The following is a 17,406-nucleotide window of genomic DNA, read 5'->3' on the forward strand; positions in this document are numbered from 1 at the left end:
AATTAACAAAACTTTAAAATATGTGCCACACTCGACTAGTCATCAGTTGAAATAAAAAACAACTCTCCATTTAAATTTGTGTGCCCTCTTGTTAAGAGTGTAAAATACATTCACATAATATATGGCCTATTGAAATGCATATTTATCACACACCATAATTAGGTGAGTCCCCTCATCAGAGTAGAAACCCATGAGCCAGAAGACAGTACTCTCTATGGAGGTGAGTCCGTGCCAGTTCACCCTACCACTATGATGCAAAGGAATAATACTATCTCATTAATTGTTGATTCAACAGTGACATAATATTGCACTATAATGGACACTTGGCAGGTTTTATTGGCAGGTGTGTCTGTTTGCTCACTTCCTTGGATCTTAATGTAAAGTGGTACTCAGCAGAATGGTACAACTTTGCCTTGTGTTTTGTAGGATGAGAACAGACCTTTATAGAAATTCATGAAAAAAGTTGAAATTAGTTGGTACCACCCTTATGCCTTGCATAGTTTGTGTTTTGTTGCTTGGAAACTCTCTAGACTGTTTTGGCCACACGAAATTGCATCACAAAGTCACTTTTGTAATGGAAATACAAGTAAGCCTTATTCTCTATTGCTGTAAGCAGGAAAATGTTGCTTCTATACATGTCCCGGCTATCAACATGCCTTGAAGGGTCATTTCAAGATTAGACTGTGAGCACATTCTCACTTTATAGCAAGAAGAGTTGTCAGTGTGGGTCAATATCCACCAAATTGTCATAAACTACAGTGACATCATTTGAATGTTCAATTTCTATCTTAAGATAAAAAACATTGAAGAGTTGCCTGATAGTAGTTGCTCAGTCAAAAGCACCAGTTAATGGCTGCTATCTACAAATTATGGCTCTCAGGTCCCCCAAGCAGATTGCAACAGAACTGCGTACTATTTTTCCGGTGGGGAATTTGAGGACTGTATCAACACAGACAAATGCAACCATCTTTGCACAAGCAGTTTAGCCTCAAGGCATCCATTATGAACAAAAGTACAAACCCCCCCTCTCCCTCCCCATAACAACATGGACTGTAAAGGAGGTGAGCAAGAGAACACTTGGAATGGAGCCTGGATGGAGGTAGTCTGGTTCACTTTACCATCCAGTGCAGGATATGTCTGCTCAATGAAAATCATCATAGATTGTGAAGGTGGCCAGGTAGCAATGCACACCTCAGGCATGTAATCCCAAGGGTTCAGCCTTGGAGGTATAATGAGGGAAGTTGTCACGATGTTACAAACTTGAAGCTTTTGTCTGTCACGTGAATTTCACAAAAACATTAGCTTCTGGTGGATGTGTTTTGATCAAAAATACCAGCTTGCACCATTTACAGGTGCAGTAACCATTCTCATTATCGTCTAAAGTATAAAGGAGTCACATTTCATTTGTAAGCCGACTTGTTCAAGTGATATTTTCTTTTATGTAGATCAATTTTGTTACTGTTGTTTACCTTTGCTGCAGTGGTTTCATTTCTGTCATTTGACTTTAGATTTCCTATCAGTCCAACTTGAAAAGCTTCCTGGGTAAACACCATGAGGAGGAGAGATTGGAAACTGACCAAACATAGTAAAAATTTGGGAAAAGGACATAGACTGAACATCAGTTCCATCAGTCAGTATTAAGGAAAATGCTGGATTGTGAAAACAGCCCTTTCACATCATATTCTTCTCTTCTTCGCTTATTTAAATTGTATAACAAAATGAAAATTGCATGAATGAGGTGAAATGTGCTGCATTACTGGATCAAATGTGCACTTAAGACCAGAAAAAACATCTGAAAATTTCTACCTGATTTCATGTTATTCACAAAATCATTGTAACAGTTTCTTTTTAAAACATGACAAAAATTAAGAACAGGAAGCAATTGTAAATATTAGTCTACTAATGTTTTGGGGCATCCAACATGGCAGCACTGGCTTCAAAGCAATGTATGTTGTAAGCCTGTAGAGTCACATCTTCCTTTTATATACAAGCATGGGTTCAGTGTAGAGTAGGAATATCTATAGAGTGAGCATATTATACTACACTTGTTGCCAACATCAAACCAAAATAGTTGTTTATATTTTGCACTGTGAGACAAACTTTAATATGACATCTATTGATTCAATTTTTATACATTTATTAGTAACTGCAATGCTGAATAACAGTTGCTGCTATGGATGCAGATCAAAATAAGTTACTGGAGGGAAAACAGCTCTTCATAGAAAAGTATCACAAAGACTGAATTACAGTTATAACACTAACAAGAAGCACTTTATGTGTTGCAAAATAGCAAGAGACAGTTTAATACAGAGTTAATACTGCAGGCTATTTTATGTGACTGTATGGTCATTTATTTACAACACAATTGCTAAGCAAATTGGTAGTTTAGTTTTATTTTACACCTTTAGTTCCTTAGGATCAAATTGAGGAGCAAATCTCTAAGGTTATGGAACATGTCAGTACATGAAATTACAACATAAAAGTAATAACAGACAAAGTGAAATGTTTATAAACAAAAAAAAAAAAAGACAAGCCATAAGTTTAAGTAGGCGCAGTCAACAATGTAATGTAGGAATCAGCTTAATTTGTCAAGGAACTCATCAACAGAATAGAAGGAGTGACCAATGAGGAAACTCTTCAGTTTCGATTAGAAAGTGCATGAATTACTGCTAATATTTTTAAATTTTTATGGTAGCTTATTGAAAATGGATGTAGCAGTATATATATATATATATATATATATATATATATATATATATATATATATGTCTATCGACCTGCCAGCGTTTTCGTTCAGTAAGTCACATCATCTTTGTTTTTATATATATATGTGTGTGTGTGTGTGTGTGTGTGTTTATATATGTGTGTGTGTGTGTGTGTGTGTGTGTGTGTGTGTGTGTGTGTGGATGGATATGTGTGTGTGTGTGTGTGTGTGTGTGTGTGTGTGTGTGTGTGTGTGTGTGCGAGTGTATACCCGTCCTTTTTTCCCCCTAAGGTAAGTCTTTCCACTCCCGGGATTGGAATGACTCCTTACCCTCTCCCTAAAAACCCACATCCTTTCGTCTTTCCCTCTCCTTCTCTCTTTCCTGATGAGGCAAGAGTTTGTTGCGAAAGCTTGAATTTTGTGTGTATGTTTGTGTGTCTATCGACGTGCCAGCGCTTTCGTTTGGTAAGTCACATCATCTTTGTTTTTATATATATATATATATATATATATATATATATATATATATATATATATATATATATAGAGGGAAACATTCCACGTAGGAAAAATATATCTAAAAACAAAGATGATGTGACTTACCAAATGAAAGTGCTGGCAGGTTGACAGACACACAAACAAACACAAACATACACACAAAATTCAAGCTTTCGCAACAAACTGTTGCCTCATCAGGAAAGAGGGAAGGAGAGGGAAAGACGAAAGGATGTGGGTTTTAAGGGAGAGGGTAAGGAGTCATTCCAATCCCGGGAGCAGAAAGACTTACCTTAGGGGGAAAAAAGGACGGGTATACACTCGCACACACACACACATATCTATCCACACATATACAGACACAAGCAGACATATTTAAATATGTCTTTAAATATGTCTGCTTGCGAAAGCTTGAATTTTGTGTGTATGTTTGTGTTCGTTTGTGTGTCTGTCGACCTGCCAGCACTTTCATTTGGTAAGTCACATCATCTTTGTTTTTAGATATATTTTTCCTACGTGGAATGTTTCCCTCTATATATTAACACTGAATAATGACCTTTTGCTGTCTGTTGATAAAAAGAGAGGTGAGCCAATTGTGAGCTACTCCCTTTCCATAAGAGAAAAGTGTATGTAGCATTTTCAGCTGTTAAACCAGTTCTAAAGCCAAACTGTACATTTTGTACATTTGATAGCAAATTATGCCATGTAAAATGATCAATTATCCTCACATACACAGCCTTTTCAATAACTTTAGCAAATACTGATGGCATAGAAAGAGGTCTAAAATTGTCTGCATTATCCCTTTCTCTCTTTTTATAAAATGGCTTTACTACTGAGCACTTTAATCATTCAGGCAACTGACTATTCCTAAAGGAAAAATTACAAATATGGCTAGTTACAGGCCTAACGTGTGCAGCACAGTACTTTAATGATCTGCTAGGGAATCCATCATATCCATGAGAGTCCTTAGTCTTCAGTGATTTAATTATTGACTATTTCCCCCTTGTCAGTATCATAGAGGAGTATTTCAGACATCAATCTCGGAAAGGCATTTACCAAGAGAGTTATAAGATTCCCTGTAGAAACTAAGTTTTTATTTAATTCACCAGCAATGCTCAGAAAATGATTGTTATATATTGCACACATATCTGACTTATCATTAACAGAAATATTTTTACTGTGATCTGACTTTATATTGACCTTGCGCTGTTGACCAGACACTTGTTTCACAAATGACCCCATGGTTTTAATTTTATCCTGTGAATTAGCTATTCTATTTGCGTACCACATACGCTGTGCCCTTATAATAACATTTTACGTACCTTACAATACTGTTTGTAATGGGCTACTGTGGCTTGATTGTGACTACTTCTAATATTTTGATGTAATTCCCACTTTGTTCTACATGATATCCTTATCCCACTAGTCAGCCACCCAGACTGTCTTTTACTGCTAATACCCTGTTTAGAATGTTCTAATGGAAAGCAACTCTTAAAGAGCATGATAAATGTATTATGGAAAGCATTATATGTGTCATCTACGTTATCGGCACTATAAAAATCCTGCCACTCTTGTTCCTTAACGAGGTTTAAAAAACTCTCTATTGCCCTTGGATTAGCTTTCCTAGATAGTTTGTAATTATACATAACACCTGTTTGAGTACAAAAGCCTTTTAGTGTTAAAATTTGTGCATCATTGTCTGAAAAGCCATTTACCCTTTGACCAACAGGATGTTCATCTAGTAATGAAGAATGAATAAAAATATTGTCTATGGCTCTGTTACTGTTCCCCTGGTTGGAAAAAAACACAGCCTGCATCAGACCATATGAGCTTAGCAGAGCTACCAGCATCCTTTTTCTTCTACATTCACATACAAAATTAATACTGAAGTCACCACATATAACTAATTTTTGGTACTTCCTATAAAGTGAACCAAGAACCCTCTCCAGTTTCAGCAGAAATGCTCTGAAGTCAAAGTTAGAGGATCTATAAACAACAACAATTAGAAGTTTAATTTCACAAAATTCAACTGCCCCTGCACAACATTCAAATACCTGTTCAGTGCAGTGCCGTGATACGTCTACAGACTCAAATGGAATAATGTACATGGACACTCCCCCACTCTACAAAGAACTCCTTGAAAAACAGCGAGCTAATGTGTATCCTGGTAAAGGAAAACTCTGAATTTTCAAATTATTTAAGTGGTGTTCCAATAAACCAATAATGTCAAAAGTCAACATCTATAAGCAGCTCACTAACTTTATCTGTAATACTTCTTATATTTTGATGAAATACGCTAACTCCTTCTCTACTTGGATACCTGACCTCCTCTGAAGGTGCTTCTTTTGTTGGAGGGACTTCCTTTAAGCAGGGATACCTATCAACTGACTTAAATCTTAAAAAAAGGTGCAGTTCTAACACCAACTACTACCTAGTGAAACCCTATATATTGATAGACTCAACTGGCACCACTGCAACGTGAGCCATGCCCTCCACCATCAGTGGCTTTTCCAGTCCCATGTTAACACGTCTAACAGCAGCATTAAGATGAGGCTGATCATGATGCTGAAACAGTTGCATAAAGTACACATTAGTGCCACCAGTTTGAGTAGCTATCTTTACCAGGTCATCACCTAGTCATATTCCCCATCCTTATCAAGACTGTTCCCTACTCCACCCAAAATCACTACCTGATCCTTTCGTAAAATTCTAAATAACTCCCCTATGCTGTCAGTCACTTGAGCCAACCCAGCATTAGGCTTCACAATGCTGGTGACCTCGTACTCACTTCCCAACACTTCCTCCACCTGCTGGCCCATACCTTTACCAGCAAACTTCCTAGCAGCAGAACCTTCTTCTTTCTGTTAGAATTTGCAACTGAGTTAGGCTTACTAACTGCTGAAAACTCTTGCATGTCAATTTGTTGAGCGTGAACACGTTCTGGGCAATGTCCATCTGCATGGAAGATTCATATGTTATTGTCTCAGTCATTTCCTCCATATTTTAATGATTTACATATCATTTTGTTTAAAGTAGTCACAATAGGCAGAAAAGACTTGAAATTAGGAATTCATTACATGAATGTTTTAATATTAAATAGGAAAAACACTTTCCTAGTGTTTCCTGTTTAATATTATGATCATGTTCTGTCAAATGCCGATAGAAATTTTTTTTTCTTTTGGTAGTGCTGTCATACTGCTGCTGCAGCTATTACTAATAACAATAATGAAAATGAATAATCATCATTACTGAAATTAAAGTTATGTTTTGGTGGTTGTATGCTACTTAGGTGTATTTGGGGTCTGATTAATGGTGGATTTGAAAATGACAGTGACACTGAAATTGCCCGATCATGGAATATAAATTTTTCTTAAATAAAATTCAGCCTTTACAGCAAAAAAACATTTCATTTAATAATTTCATTATTGCTGTGGACCCCCGTGCATTAAAAAATTGAAAGCAATGCTAATCAGTTACTCGGTGCACTTAAAATGACAATGTTGTTTAAATTGTCCAACCATGTTTTAGGTATTGATTTCTGTTCAGTGGACTGTTAAAGTCTCGTTCCGTTGAAGCACATGCAATGGCAAGTGTGTCAGTGACTGTGTAATACTCTAAATTTTGTAGGTCTGCCGCACCATAAGGATTTGTCACTTAATTCAAACTGTGCAGTGACTGCTCATTGCACTGCTCCTAAAACCCCCTGTTGCAATCTGATTCCCTCATGGTGTCTTAGCAACTAGTGTCTTTAGGTACAATGTCCATGTATCAGACACTAACAAACAAAATCTGTATAATACTGGTGCAGGTGGTGGAGATTGGTCTGCTCCCAATACTTTATGATTTATGCACATAAAAATGTTGATCACTTTGAAAATTGTGTTTTAGATTCCTCAGATGTGGCAGCCAGGCATGCTTGTTATTGAAAATGAGGCCCAGAAACTTGAATGAGCCTGTAAAAGGAAAATGGTATGTCTCATTCTAGGTTCCAGATAGTTAAAGGCTATTACCAGTTTTACTACCAGCCATGTGTTGTTGACCAACATGGCTTGATACACTATGTCAAAAATTACAAGATTGTTATATTACAATACAAATAATACATAACTTTACAAAAAATTTGAACAGATGAAGAATTTTACTATAGATACATTTCATCTACCATTGACATTTTTGTTCTCTGACAGATTTACTAGTTTTGGAGAAAGTTCATTGAATTTATTCACTTTGTTCATAGTCTAGACGAAGTTTAATGGACATACTTCTTAAAAAATTGTTTTCTGGAATGTGTTCAGCGGTAGGACTGCACTTCCATGGGCAGTGATTTGAACATTCTCAGGACAGTAGTCAGAAAAATGTCCCTTGTATTGGACAGTGAACAGGTTGGTATGTTTATGGTCGCTTTGTTTGGATGTTGTGGTCACGTATCTCTTGCCTATTTCTGAAGGAATATAAGTTTTTCTTAACTGGAAGGAGGGGCACAAAAATACATAATGACTATAAACAGTCATTATTTCCAAATTTATGAATAATGGCCTGCAGTGCTCCTGTCTCCTACTCATGTTATGGTCCTTTCTTTTTTTCTTTCAAGTTATAGCACTTTCTTGAAACCTGTAGAATGACCATATAGTAACAGACCATAGCTGATGTGGCTATGAAACAATGAATAATATACTATTGGCAGATACTGGCCAGTTGTCATGCTTCAGTTTTCTTACGATATATAGGACTTGTGACAGTGTGTCACACATGTGCAGTGTGTTCTTGCAATGTGAGTCTGCTGTCCACCATGAACCCCAGAAGTTTCACAGTCCCTACATAGTTTGGGTATCCTTTGTCACTGAGGCTACATGCCATTTTATTCATTTTTTCTTCGCTGATTTTCATTTTGTTTATAGAAAACCATTCCTTTTGACACCTCAGACAAAGCATCTGCTGCTTCTTTGGCCTTGCTAGCATTGATGATGCCTTTCATGTTCAAAGTTGTGACATCTAGCAGAAACTGCCCTCGAGAGCTAAAAATCATTTACTTTACTATGACCTGGGGGGGGGGGGGGGGGGTGTCATTATTGATTGCTGTGGCACACCATATTTCAGGTTCTGGTCACATGTTAGTGCTCCTTGCACTGATAAAATCTGCCTGAGCTTATCACTTCTTACTAAGGTCATAAAGTGCCAGTGCTAAAAGTTCTTTTTCTTCAAAATTGTGATTTATCTTAGCAACCAGATCTACTGCTGCTGCTATTGTAAATTTTTCCTTGCTGAAACCATGCTGTGCATCTAGGAAGAGCTCATTGTTTTTGAAGTAATTACAGACTGTCTTTCATTGCAGCAAAGATTGGAATTATTGAGATTGGTCTAAAGCTTGCTACCACGCCTGGGTTACCCTTTTTATAAACTGACACTGTATGGGTGCAAGTTTCAGAAATTCCAGAAATACACCATAAGAGAGAAATGCTTAAATTACCGTAGTTAATTGTTCAGCAGTTTCATAGATAATTTTCTTGAGGACATGTGTGGATATCCCATGTATATCCAGAAGGCTTAGAATAAGATTTTACAATCTTTATTATTTAATTGTTTTGTAATTCCCTCCAGTTCATTATGGTGCACCTTCTGTCATTTCTTAGCCACTGCAGGCTCTATATTCAAGTCTAGGATTGCACTTCTATTGTTTTCCATGATGTCAATAAAAAAAAGTTGTTGAAGTCATCTGGACTAGACAAGCTTAAGGAAGAGGTGGTTTTTTCCTGCCTTTATTGATCAGGGCCCAGACTGCATAGTACGAGTTCAATGAATTCACTACTGTTGTTTTTTTTCCTCCTGCTTCCTTTCTATACAGTCTTTTTGTTCGTTAATATTTGCTGTAAAACATTTCCCTTGTGCTGGGATGTGCTGTGGTTTTGAAGTGAGCATGTAATGGCTGTACAGTGTATTTTAATTTTTTCAGTTCACTTGTATACTTTTTTCATATATTTTGTCTATGTTGTGACACATTTGCAGGTCATTTTGTGGTCTTGTGTGAATAGATACAGTCAAATTTTGGTTTGTTGGTCTGGAGGTCTTTTTAAATGCATCAATGCTGCATTTTGTGTAAGCCAGGCTGCCACTGTACTGCAGGTAGTTCTGTCTGGAAAGCACTCGTGTATCCTTATGTACGACCCTCCTTGTGAATACATAATTAGAATGCCAGGAAACAGTTGGTTGATTATTAGCTCTACAGTTATCTCATAGTCCCAGTTATTTAGATTTGTGATCACAGTCTCAAAGCAGACATCACCTCTGGTTGGTAAATGCTTTGCTACGAGTAGTCCATAACTGGTTACTAGGTTCATAAATTCTCTGTCCTTAGTGCTCTCTTTACCAAAGTGTATACTGAAATCACCACACAATGCAATTTTTTATTTCAAATACATTAAATACAAGATTCCATTTTGGTGAGGAAATTTTCAAAGTTGCCATTTGGAAAATGGTATATCAAGACAACAATTACATCAAAATCCAAATACTCTTAAGCAGCCAACTCTATATCTAGGTCTACAGAGAAGCTCTGTAAGTCAATTTCTTTAACACTGCATTTTCTGTTGGTATATATAGATACACTAACAAAGGTCATTTTGTACAATAGTCTTAGCAAATTTAGGTATTCAGTAACAGTTCTAGTACTTAGTTGCATGTCTAACAACCAGTATTCATACAGATGCATCACATGTGACTTCTCTTCTTCTGTAAACAATTCAAGTTTACTTCTAAGACATTATACATTGGCACTGCTTATAACTATTCTGTGGAGTACTTGATCCTTTTAAAATTAGTTGCTCTTTGTGCCTGTGTGTCACAGGAATATTGTCTATTCTCTGAAAAAAAATTGCTTTATCACAATATTTTTCGGCCTTATAGTGTTATCCATTACTTTACCTCTTGGTTCAAAGTCAACACTAACTGTGAAACTGTTATCAAGCCCCTTTGTTTCAAGCTTTTCAGTTTTAAAGTTGTTATGCTTAAGAAAATCTTTTGCAGAAAGCTAATGACATTTACAGGAGATTGCCACTTTTGACTCAGTTCAGGCATAGGCATGCACTTTTTTCACAATACAATATTCCCTGTTTTTCTCCCATACACAAAATTGTTTTAATCCTGCTTTTAGATTTGGCATTTCCAGATGTAACAGAATTCTGGGGTAGGTTTCCTACATTCTGTTTAATGCTTAGTAGTGGACTTTTGTATGAATACTTGTGTTATTCAGCCACAGTCTCAAAATATTATTCCCTTCAGCTCTCACAAAAGCTTTTGTTTCATTGCCAAAGTGTTTGTTTCTTCTCCTTTTGCTGTACAATTCTTTTAAAGATGGCTCTGCATTTTTGCAGATTTTTCATCTGTGGAATCTGCAAGATTGTTAGGACTATTTAGATCATAACACTGATTTGTTTCAGTCTCTTTACTTTGTTTGCTATTTACATTTTGAGCATATGTCACTGTAACAGTGTGTTTTTGTTTTCTTGAGCTGTTATTTGTACATACTGTACTAAGTCACTGCACACATTTGTATTAATTACAGTGTACACACATTTGTATTAATTTCACTGGATTGTCCCCCATGTTCATTTGAATCATATCCTTCTGTAACATTTTGTTGCTGACTATCAGTTAAATGTTTGGGGAAATCACCTGAATATGTAATGAACTGTTATCTTCAGCTTCTTGTTGATGTCTTGTGAGCTCCGGTTACATAATCAGTAGAAGGAACACATACAGACTGTGCTGTAGAAAATTTAAAACCTTTATTTTACACAAATTTCTCTGTCCTCTTAATTGAGGAAGATCATACAGCTGAAAACTCGTCCACAATTAAGAAGCACTGTAGGGGGCTCTTTGCTGTGAATGTTATATTCTTAGTAGCTTAAAAACTGAGTTACTCTGGAAATTCTGTCTGAGGCACACCATTTTCTTATATAAAATGCTTGTATAGGACATCACCAACTCAATATTTGCAATAAAACAAGGGGGAGAAAGAATGCAAGAAAAGGAGACATCCCCAAAAGCCACCTGTGAGGATAAATCCTGTAAGATAGGGATGTTATATCTTCCTGAATCCACACTGGAAGTGACTAAGGAGCTGTCTATCCTGAGATTCAGATGAGGCAGTGGCTGACCATCTACTCCCAGACCTTCCCTGTACATGTAATCAACAGAACATTGTAATAGTTAGGCATATTTGGTCCTTGCCAGATTTGAGGGGAGGAACTAAAACAGCTTCTTCCCTTGCATCAAGAAATTGTCCAATATCCTGTTCATCTCGCAGGTCACTAATTTAGGCAGGGTTTTATCAGGCACTTCTCATTCTGCCAGTTGTACCCAAAATGGGAAGTGTCACTAGAGAGCAAATTGTTGACAAGGGCCAGTTATTGTGATGGTGGGAGAGCATACTGATAGATAAGTAGCAGGAAGCTACCTATAAGCAGAGTTGAAGTGCATGCCATGAACATTAAAGTCCTTTCAAAGAAGGAGTAGTACATTGGAGTCCAACTGATACAGATCTCTCTTCACTGACGTCCTCTGTTTTGTGGTGGCCTTTTTACCCTTAGAACAGTGGTGCCAGTGTCTTTGAAATGAGTCACTTAGTCACTTGGAAGCCAGGATGCAAGGGCCTACCTGTGCCAAGAGACTCTGTGCCAAGAGACTCAATTTCTCCATTTGAATCCTGAATTGATTTAATTATTTTATCAATGAGATTTTAACTGTCTCCTTATCCTTATGTTGTGTCAAGATGTGGTGACTCTGAATGCAAGGTGGGGTTAGATTCCTGAGACAGATTTAACACCCCTTATCTTTGTTAGCTATGTTCTCTAGCAATTTACCTGTCTCTGCTAGTAATGGTGTATAGTTTAATGGCATTGGCACTTTTATGTGTATGTTTTGGTGGTGACATTGAAGATTTAGCACTGAATGATATTACTGTTTTCCCTTTTTGTACACCTGCAAGTTTTGGTGATGATTCCATTCTTCACTTGCACATGTCTGTGTTATCTGTGATGCTCATTGTCAAGAGTGTTAATAAGGAAATTCAGAATAGGCTGTTTCATTGCTGAAGTGAATGTCTGTGGAAGGGTAGAAGTGAATATATGTAGAAGGGAGAGGGGGGGGGGTCTGACAGTGGTTTTTTGCTTCAGGGCATACACTGTGTTATCTAACTTTAATTTCTGAATATTCCTTTATTGTATGAAGACCATGTAGATGCATGCCAGAGCAATTGCTGTATGCAGGTAGAATGGAACATTCTTCACCCAATTCATAAAAAGATGTATCACAGGTTGCTTGATCTTTTCACAACATTATGGTTTGGCTGAATTGTTGGCATTTGAAACGTCCCATGAGAATGGAAATACAAGGACAAATTCCAAGGAAGATAAAGCCAGCTGCAATGTCCTCTAGTAATTTTCATACATTGACAGTATATATGTACTTTTATACAAAATATCAATTAATTTAGTCTACCTCATTTGATTTTTTCATAATGTTTATCACTTCAATGAGACATTTTCTCCCTCATTCATTTTGTAGCTATTTTGCAACAAGACATATCATAACACAACTGTTAAGACTGCTTGTGCTATAAGAGCTTATTTACACATGTAGGTCTTGTTGTCTGAAAGCTAGGGTAGTCTCATTGATAGTATTGATATTTTGTCTCAGTAATGACTAGTAACTTGTCTCATAATTTGCTAGAAAAACAACATAACTTCATAAAATAACAATTTATGTTGTGTCTCAGTAACTAAAAGCAATCTACAGTTTTTAGTTAAGATATAAATACCATTGTTCTGTCACCTTCGCGGGCTGTACTGTACTTCATAACACCTTCCAGAGCACATTTCCAAGCCTCTTCAAATGCCTTGAAATGATTCAGACAACTGTCTTCAAGTTTTGCTCCAGCACTGATGAACATTAGACTATACACAGCTCCTGATGTGCCTCCCATGCGGCTTTCTGCAACATTTGCTAACTGCAGAAATACCTTTCCTGGACAACTGAGGGATGACTTCTCTATTTCTTCAAGGATACCTGTTTAATAATATTACTTTTAGTGTACTTAGGTTCATGCCATTAATACACTCTTAAAATGTATTCTTGTTTGAAATATGAAGTTAACCTCATTGTATTATATATTTATGAGAATAGATAGGTCAACTATAAACAGGAAATGGTGAGAGTACACTCCCAGAAATTTTAAATTTCTTATGAGCTGAGCAACAATAGTATGAAAGTTTGTATCAGTAGCTCCATATTTTAAGTTGCAGAGGAAGTGGGAAAACAAAATAATTGCAATAATTACAAATAAAGAAAGAGATGCAAGCAATGGCCGAGATTCACTTTTATATGCTCAAACAAAACAAACTGTTCAAAACTTTGTTGCTAGTTGATTACAGCAAAAACTGTCATATTGTCTTCAGAGGAAGTCTGCAATAATCACTTGTTGTACAACACATTTTATTGTATGTCTAAATTGCTTTCATTTTTAAAATGACTGGTACAGGTGCCAAATGAACTGTCCTCAGATCAGTATACAAAAATAAAATAATAACAAACATATAACCTACAATATATGACATTAGTCTTTTACACATATCTAGAAACAAATTTTCCTCAATGTACTTGATTGTATAAATTAATCAAAATTAACATGCTACAGCACAGGATAATATAGGGCCTCTTCATTGACTTCAGGCACAGCTGACTACTTTACATGAAATCTGCGAGGGGCCTTCATACACAACCCTTCGCACACACCAAAAGCTAGTAGATGACTGTTCTGGTCATGGCATTACACCTAAGGAACAACCATGAGAGGGAGCACTCAGTGAACTAGACAGTCCTACTGTGGTGCCGTTGATATTGTCTGCCTTCAAAATTTGTTTTGGTGACTTTTTATAATGTTTTTATCCCTGACAAACCACATTTGAATTGAGGATTTCCAAGAAAAGTATTCACAAAAAATATGGAAATGTATTTTTCATTCATTTGTGACATATGTACCAGACGCCACCAGATGGTAGTTCGTAAGTGGCCCAGCTGGAATACAGCACCTGTACTACTGCATGGGAAGAGAGTTATGTTTTATGACTGTGTGCCTTCCATATCTTCCTGCCAAATTCAGCACAAGACTGCTTCTTCCACCGTAACACCATGACTTCAACTATGTTGGGATATTCACTCAGTACAAGGTTCAATATGAAGGGAATTAATGGATGCTATACTACCAATTAATGTGACACAGCTGCAATGAAACTTAAGTATATTCACAAGTAAATACTTCACAGGGCTGTATTGTTTACACTTTGCTTTTTACATATCAATTTGAATCACTTTCACAACTACTGATTCCAGTTTATTGATCCGCTGTTCATGATTATGTCACAGCTTCCGTCCATGTAGCATGGCAGATGTACACAGATGAGCAGGCACAACTTCGTTTAACCTTTTACATTCTGTGAACCGTTTCCACTGTGGGGTCAAAGTGAACATCCTGCAGAGGTCTCTTTAAGACTCTTAGGATATTTACTTGTACGAAAGAAACATTCCACATGGCAAAAATATATTAAAAAAAGATGCTGTGACTTACCAAATGAGAAAGCACTGGTAGATAGACACAATAAAAAACACACAAAAACACACACACAAATTTCAAGCTTTCGCAACCCACGGTTGCTTCATCACGAAAGAGGGAAGGAGAGGTAAAGACGAAAGGATGTGGGTTTTAAGGGAGAGGGTAAGAAGTCATTCCAATCCCGGGAGTGGAAAGACATACCTTAGGGGGAAAAAGGGACAGGTATACACTCGCGCGCACACACGCACACACACACACACACACACACACACACACACACACACACACACACATATCCATCCACGCATATACTGACACAAGCAGACATACGTAAAGGCAAAGAGTTTGGGCAGAGATGTCAGTCAAGGCGGAAGTACAGAGGCAAAGATGTTGTTAAGTGACAAGTGATGGACGAGGGGCGGCAACTTGAAATTAGCAGAGGTTGAGGCCTGGTGGGCAACGGGAAGAGAGGATATATTGAAGGGCAAGTTCCTACCTCTGGAGTTCTGATAGGTTGGTGTCAGTGGGAACTATCCAGATAACCAGGACGGTGTAACACTGTGCCAAGATGTGCTGGCTGTGCACAAAGAGTTTGTCTCTAAATATGTCTGCTTGTGTCTGTATATGTGTGGATGGATATTTGTGTGTGTGCGAGTTTATACCCGTCCTTTTTTCCCCCTAAGGTAAGTCTTTCCGCTCCCGGGATTGGAATGACTCCTTACCCTCTCCCTTAAAACCCACATCCTTTCGTCTTTCCCTCTCCTTTCCTCTTTCCTGATGAGGCAACAGTTTGTTGCGAAAGCTTGAATTTTGTGTGTATGTTTGTGTTTGTTTGTGTGTCTATCGACGTGCCAGCGCTTTCGTTTGGTAAGTCACATCATCTTTGTTTCTAGATATATTTTTCCCACGTGGAATGTTTCCCTCTATTAATTTATATATATACATTCCTGGAAATGGAAAAAAGAACACATTGACACCGGTGTGTCAGACCCACCATACTTGCTCCGGACACTGCGAGAGGGCTGTACAAGCAATGATCACACGCACGGCACAGCGGACACACCAGGAACCGCGGTGTTGGCCGTCGAATGGCGCTAGCTGCGCAGCATTTGTGCGCCGCCGCCGTCAGTGTCAGCCAGTTTGCCGTGGCATACGGAGCTCCATTGCAGTCTTTAACACTGGTAGCATGCCGCGACAGCGTGGACGTGAACCGTATGTGCAGTTGACGGACTTTGAGCGAGGGCGTATAGTGGGCATGCGGGAGGCCGGGTGGACGTGCCGCCGAATTGCTCAACACGTGGGGCGTGAGGTCTCCACAGTACATCGATGTTGTCGCCAGTGGTCGGCGGAAGGTGCACGTGCCCGTCGACCTGGGACCGGACCGCAGCGACGCACGGATGCACGCCAAGACCGTAGGATCCTACGCAGTGCCGTAGGGGACCGCACCGCCACTTCCCAGCAAATTAGGGACACTGTTGCTCCTGGGGTATCGGCGAGGACCATTCGCAACCGTCTCCATGAAGCTGGGCTACGGTCCCGCACACCGTTAGGCCGTCTTCCGCTCACGCCCCAACATCGTGCAGCCTGCCTCCAGTGGTGTCGCGACAGGCGTGAATGGAGGGACGAATGGAGACGTGTCGTCTTCAGCGATGAGAGTCGCTTCTGCCTTGGTGCCAATGATGGTCGTATGCGTGTTTGGCGCCGTGCAGGTGAGCGCCACAATCAGGACTGCATACGACCGAGGCACACAGGGCCAACACCCGGCATCATGGTGTGGGGAGCGATCTCCTACACTGGCCGTACACCACTGGTGATCGTCGAGGGGACACTGAATAGTGCACGGTACATCCAAACCGTCATCGAACCCATCGTTCTACCATTCCTAGACCGGCAAGGGAACTTGCTGTTCCAACAGGACAATGCACGTCCGCATGTATCCCGTGCCACCCAACGTGCTCTAGAAGGTGTAAGTCAACTACCCTGGCCAGCAAGATCTCCGGATCTGTCCCCCATTGAGCATGTTTGGGACTGGATGAAGCGTCGTCTCACGCGGTCTGCACGTCCAGCACGAATGCTGGTCCAACTGAGGCGCCAGGTGGAAATGGCATGGCAAGCCGTTCCACAGGACTACATCCAGCATCTCTACGATCGTCTCCATGGGAGAATAGCAGCCTGCATTGCTGCGAAAGGTGGATATACACTGTACTAGTGCCGACATTGTGCATGCTCTGTTGCCTGTGTCTATGTGCCTGTGGTTCTGTCAGTGTGATCATGTGATGTATCTGACCCCAGGAATGTGTCAATAAAGTTTCCCCTTCCTGGGACAATGAATTCACGGTGTTCTTATTTCAATTTCCAGGAGTGTGTGTGTGTCTATATATATATATATATATATATATATATATATATATATATATATATATAGCCAGCAACAAGGAATTATTCCAGAAAACCTGTGACATTCACAAGCATAACACAAGACAGGGGAAAAATTTCCACCAATGCTCTGCAACTCTGACAAAAGTCCATAAGAGAGCAACTGAGTCAGGAATAAAAGTATATAACAAGCTTCCCATCAGTATAAAAGAGGAAACTGGTAACA

At 38.8% G+C, this 17,406-nt stretch overlaps 1 protein-coding gene across 3 annotated transcripts in view; it reads right to left on the minus strand.

Annotated features, from left to right (window-relative positions):
• The window catches only part of LOC126237265 (triokinase/FMN cyclase-like), a 243,471-nt gene that overhangs the window by 24,040 nt on the left and 202,025 nt on the right, over positions 1 to 17,406 (minus strand). For all 3 annotated transcript variants that reach the window (XM_049947192.1, XM_049947193.1, XM_049947191.1), the window contains exon 12: positions 13,014 to 13,261. In XM_049947192.1, coding sequence (XP_049803149.1) covers positions 13,014 to 13,261 — 248 coding nt within the window. The remainder of the gene's footprint in view (positions 1 to 13,013; positions 13,262 to 17,406) is intronic.

This window comes from Schistocerca nitens, chromosome 2, assembly GCF_023898315.1.
Source record: "Schistocerca nitens isolate TAMUIC-IGC-003100 chromosome 2, iqSchNite1.1, whole genome shotgun sequence".
In the NCBI taxonomy this organism is placed as follows: Eukaryota; Metazoa; Arthropoda; class Insecta; order Orthoptera; family Acrididae; genus Schistocerca; species Schistocerca nitens.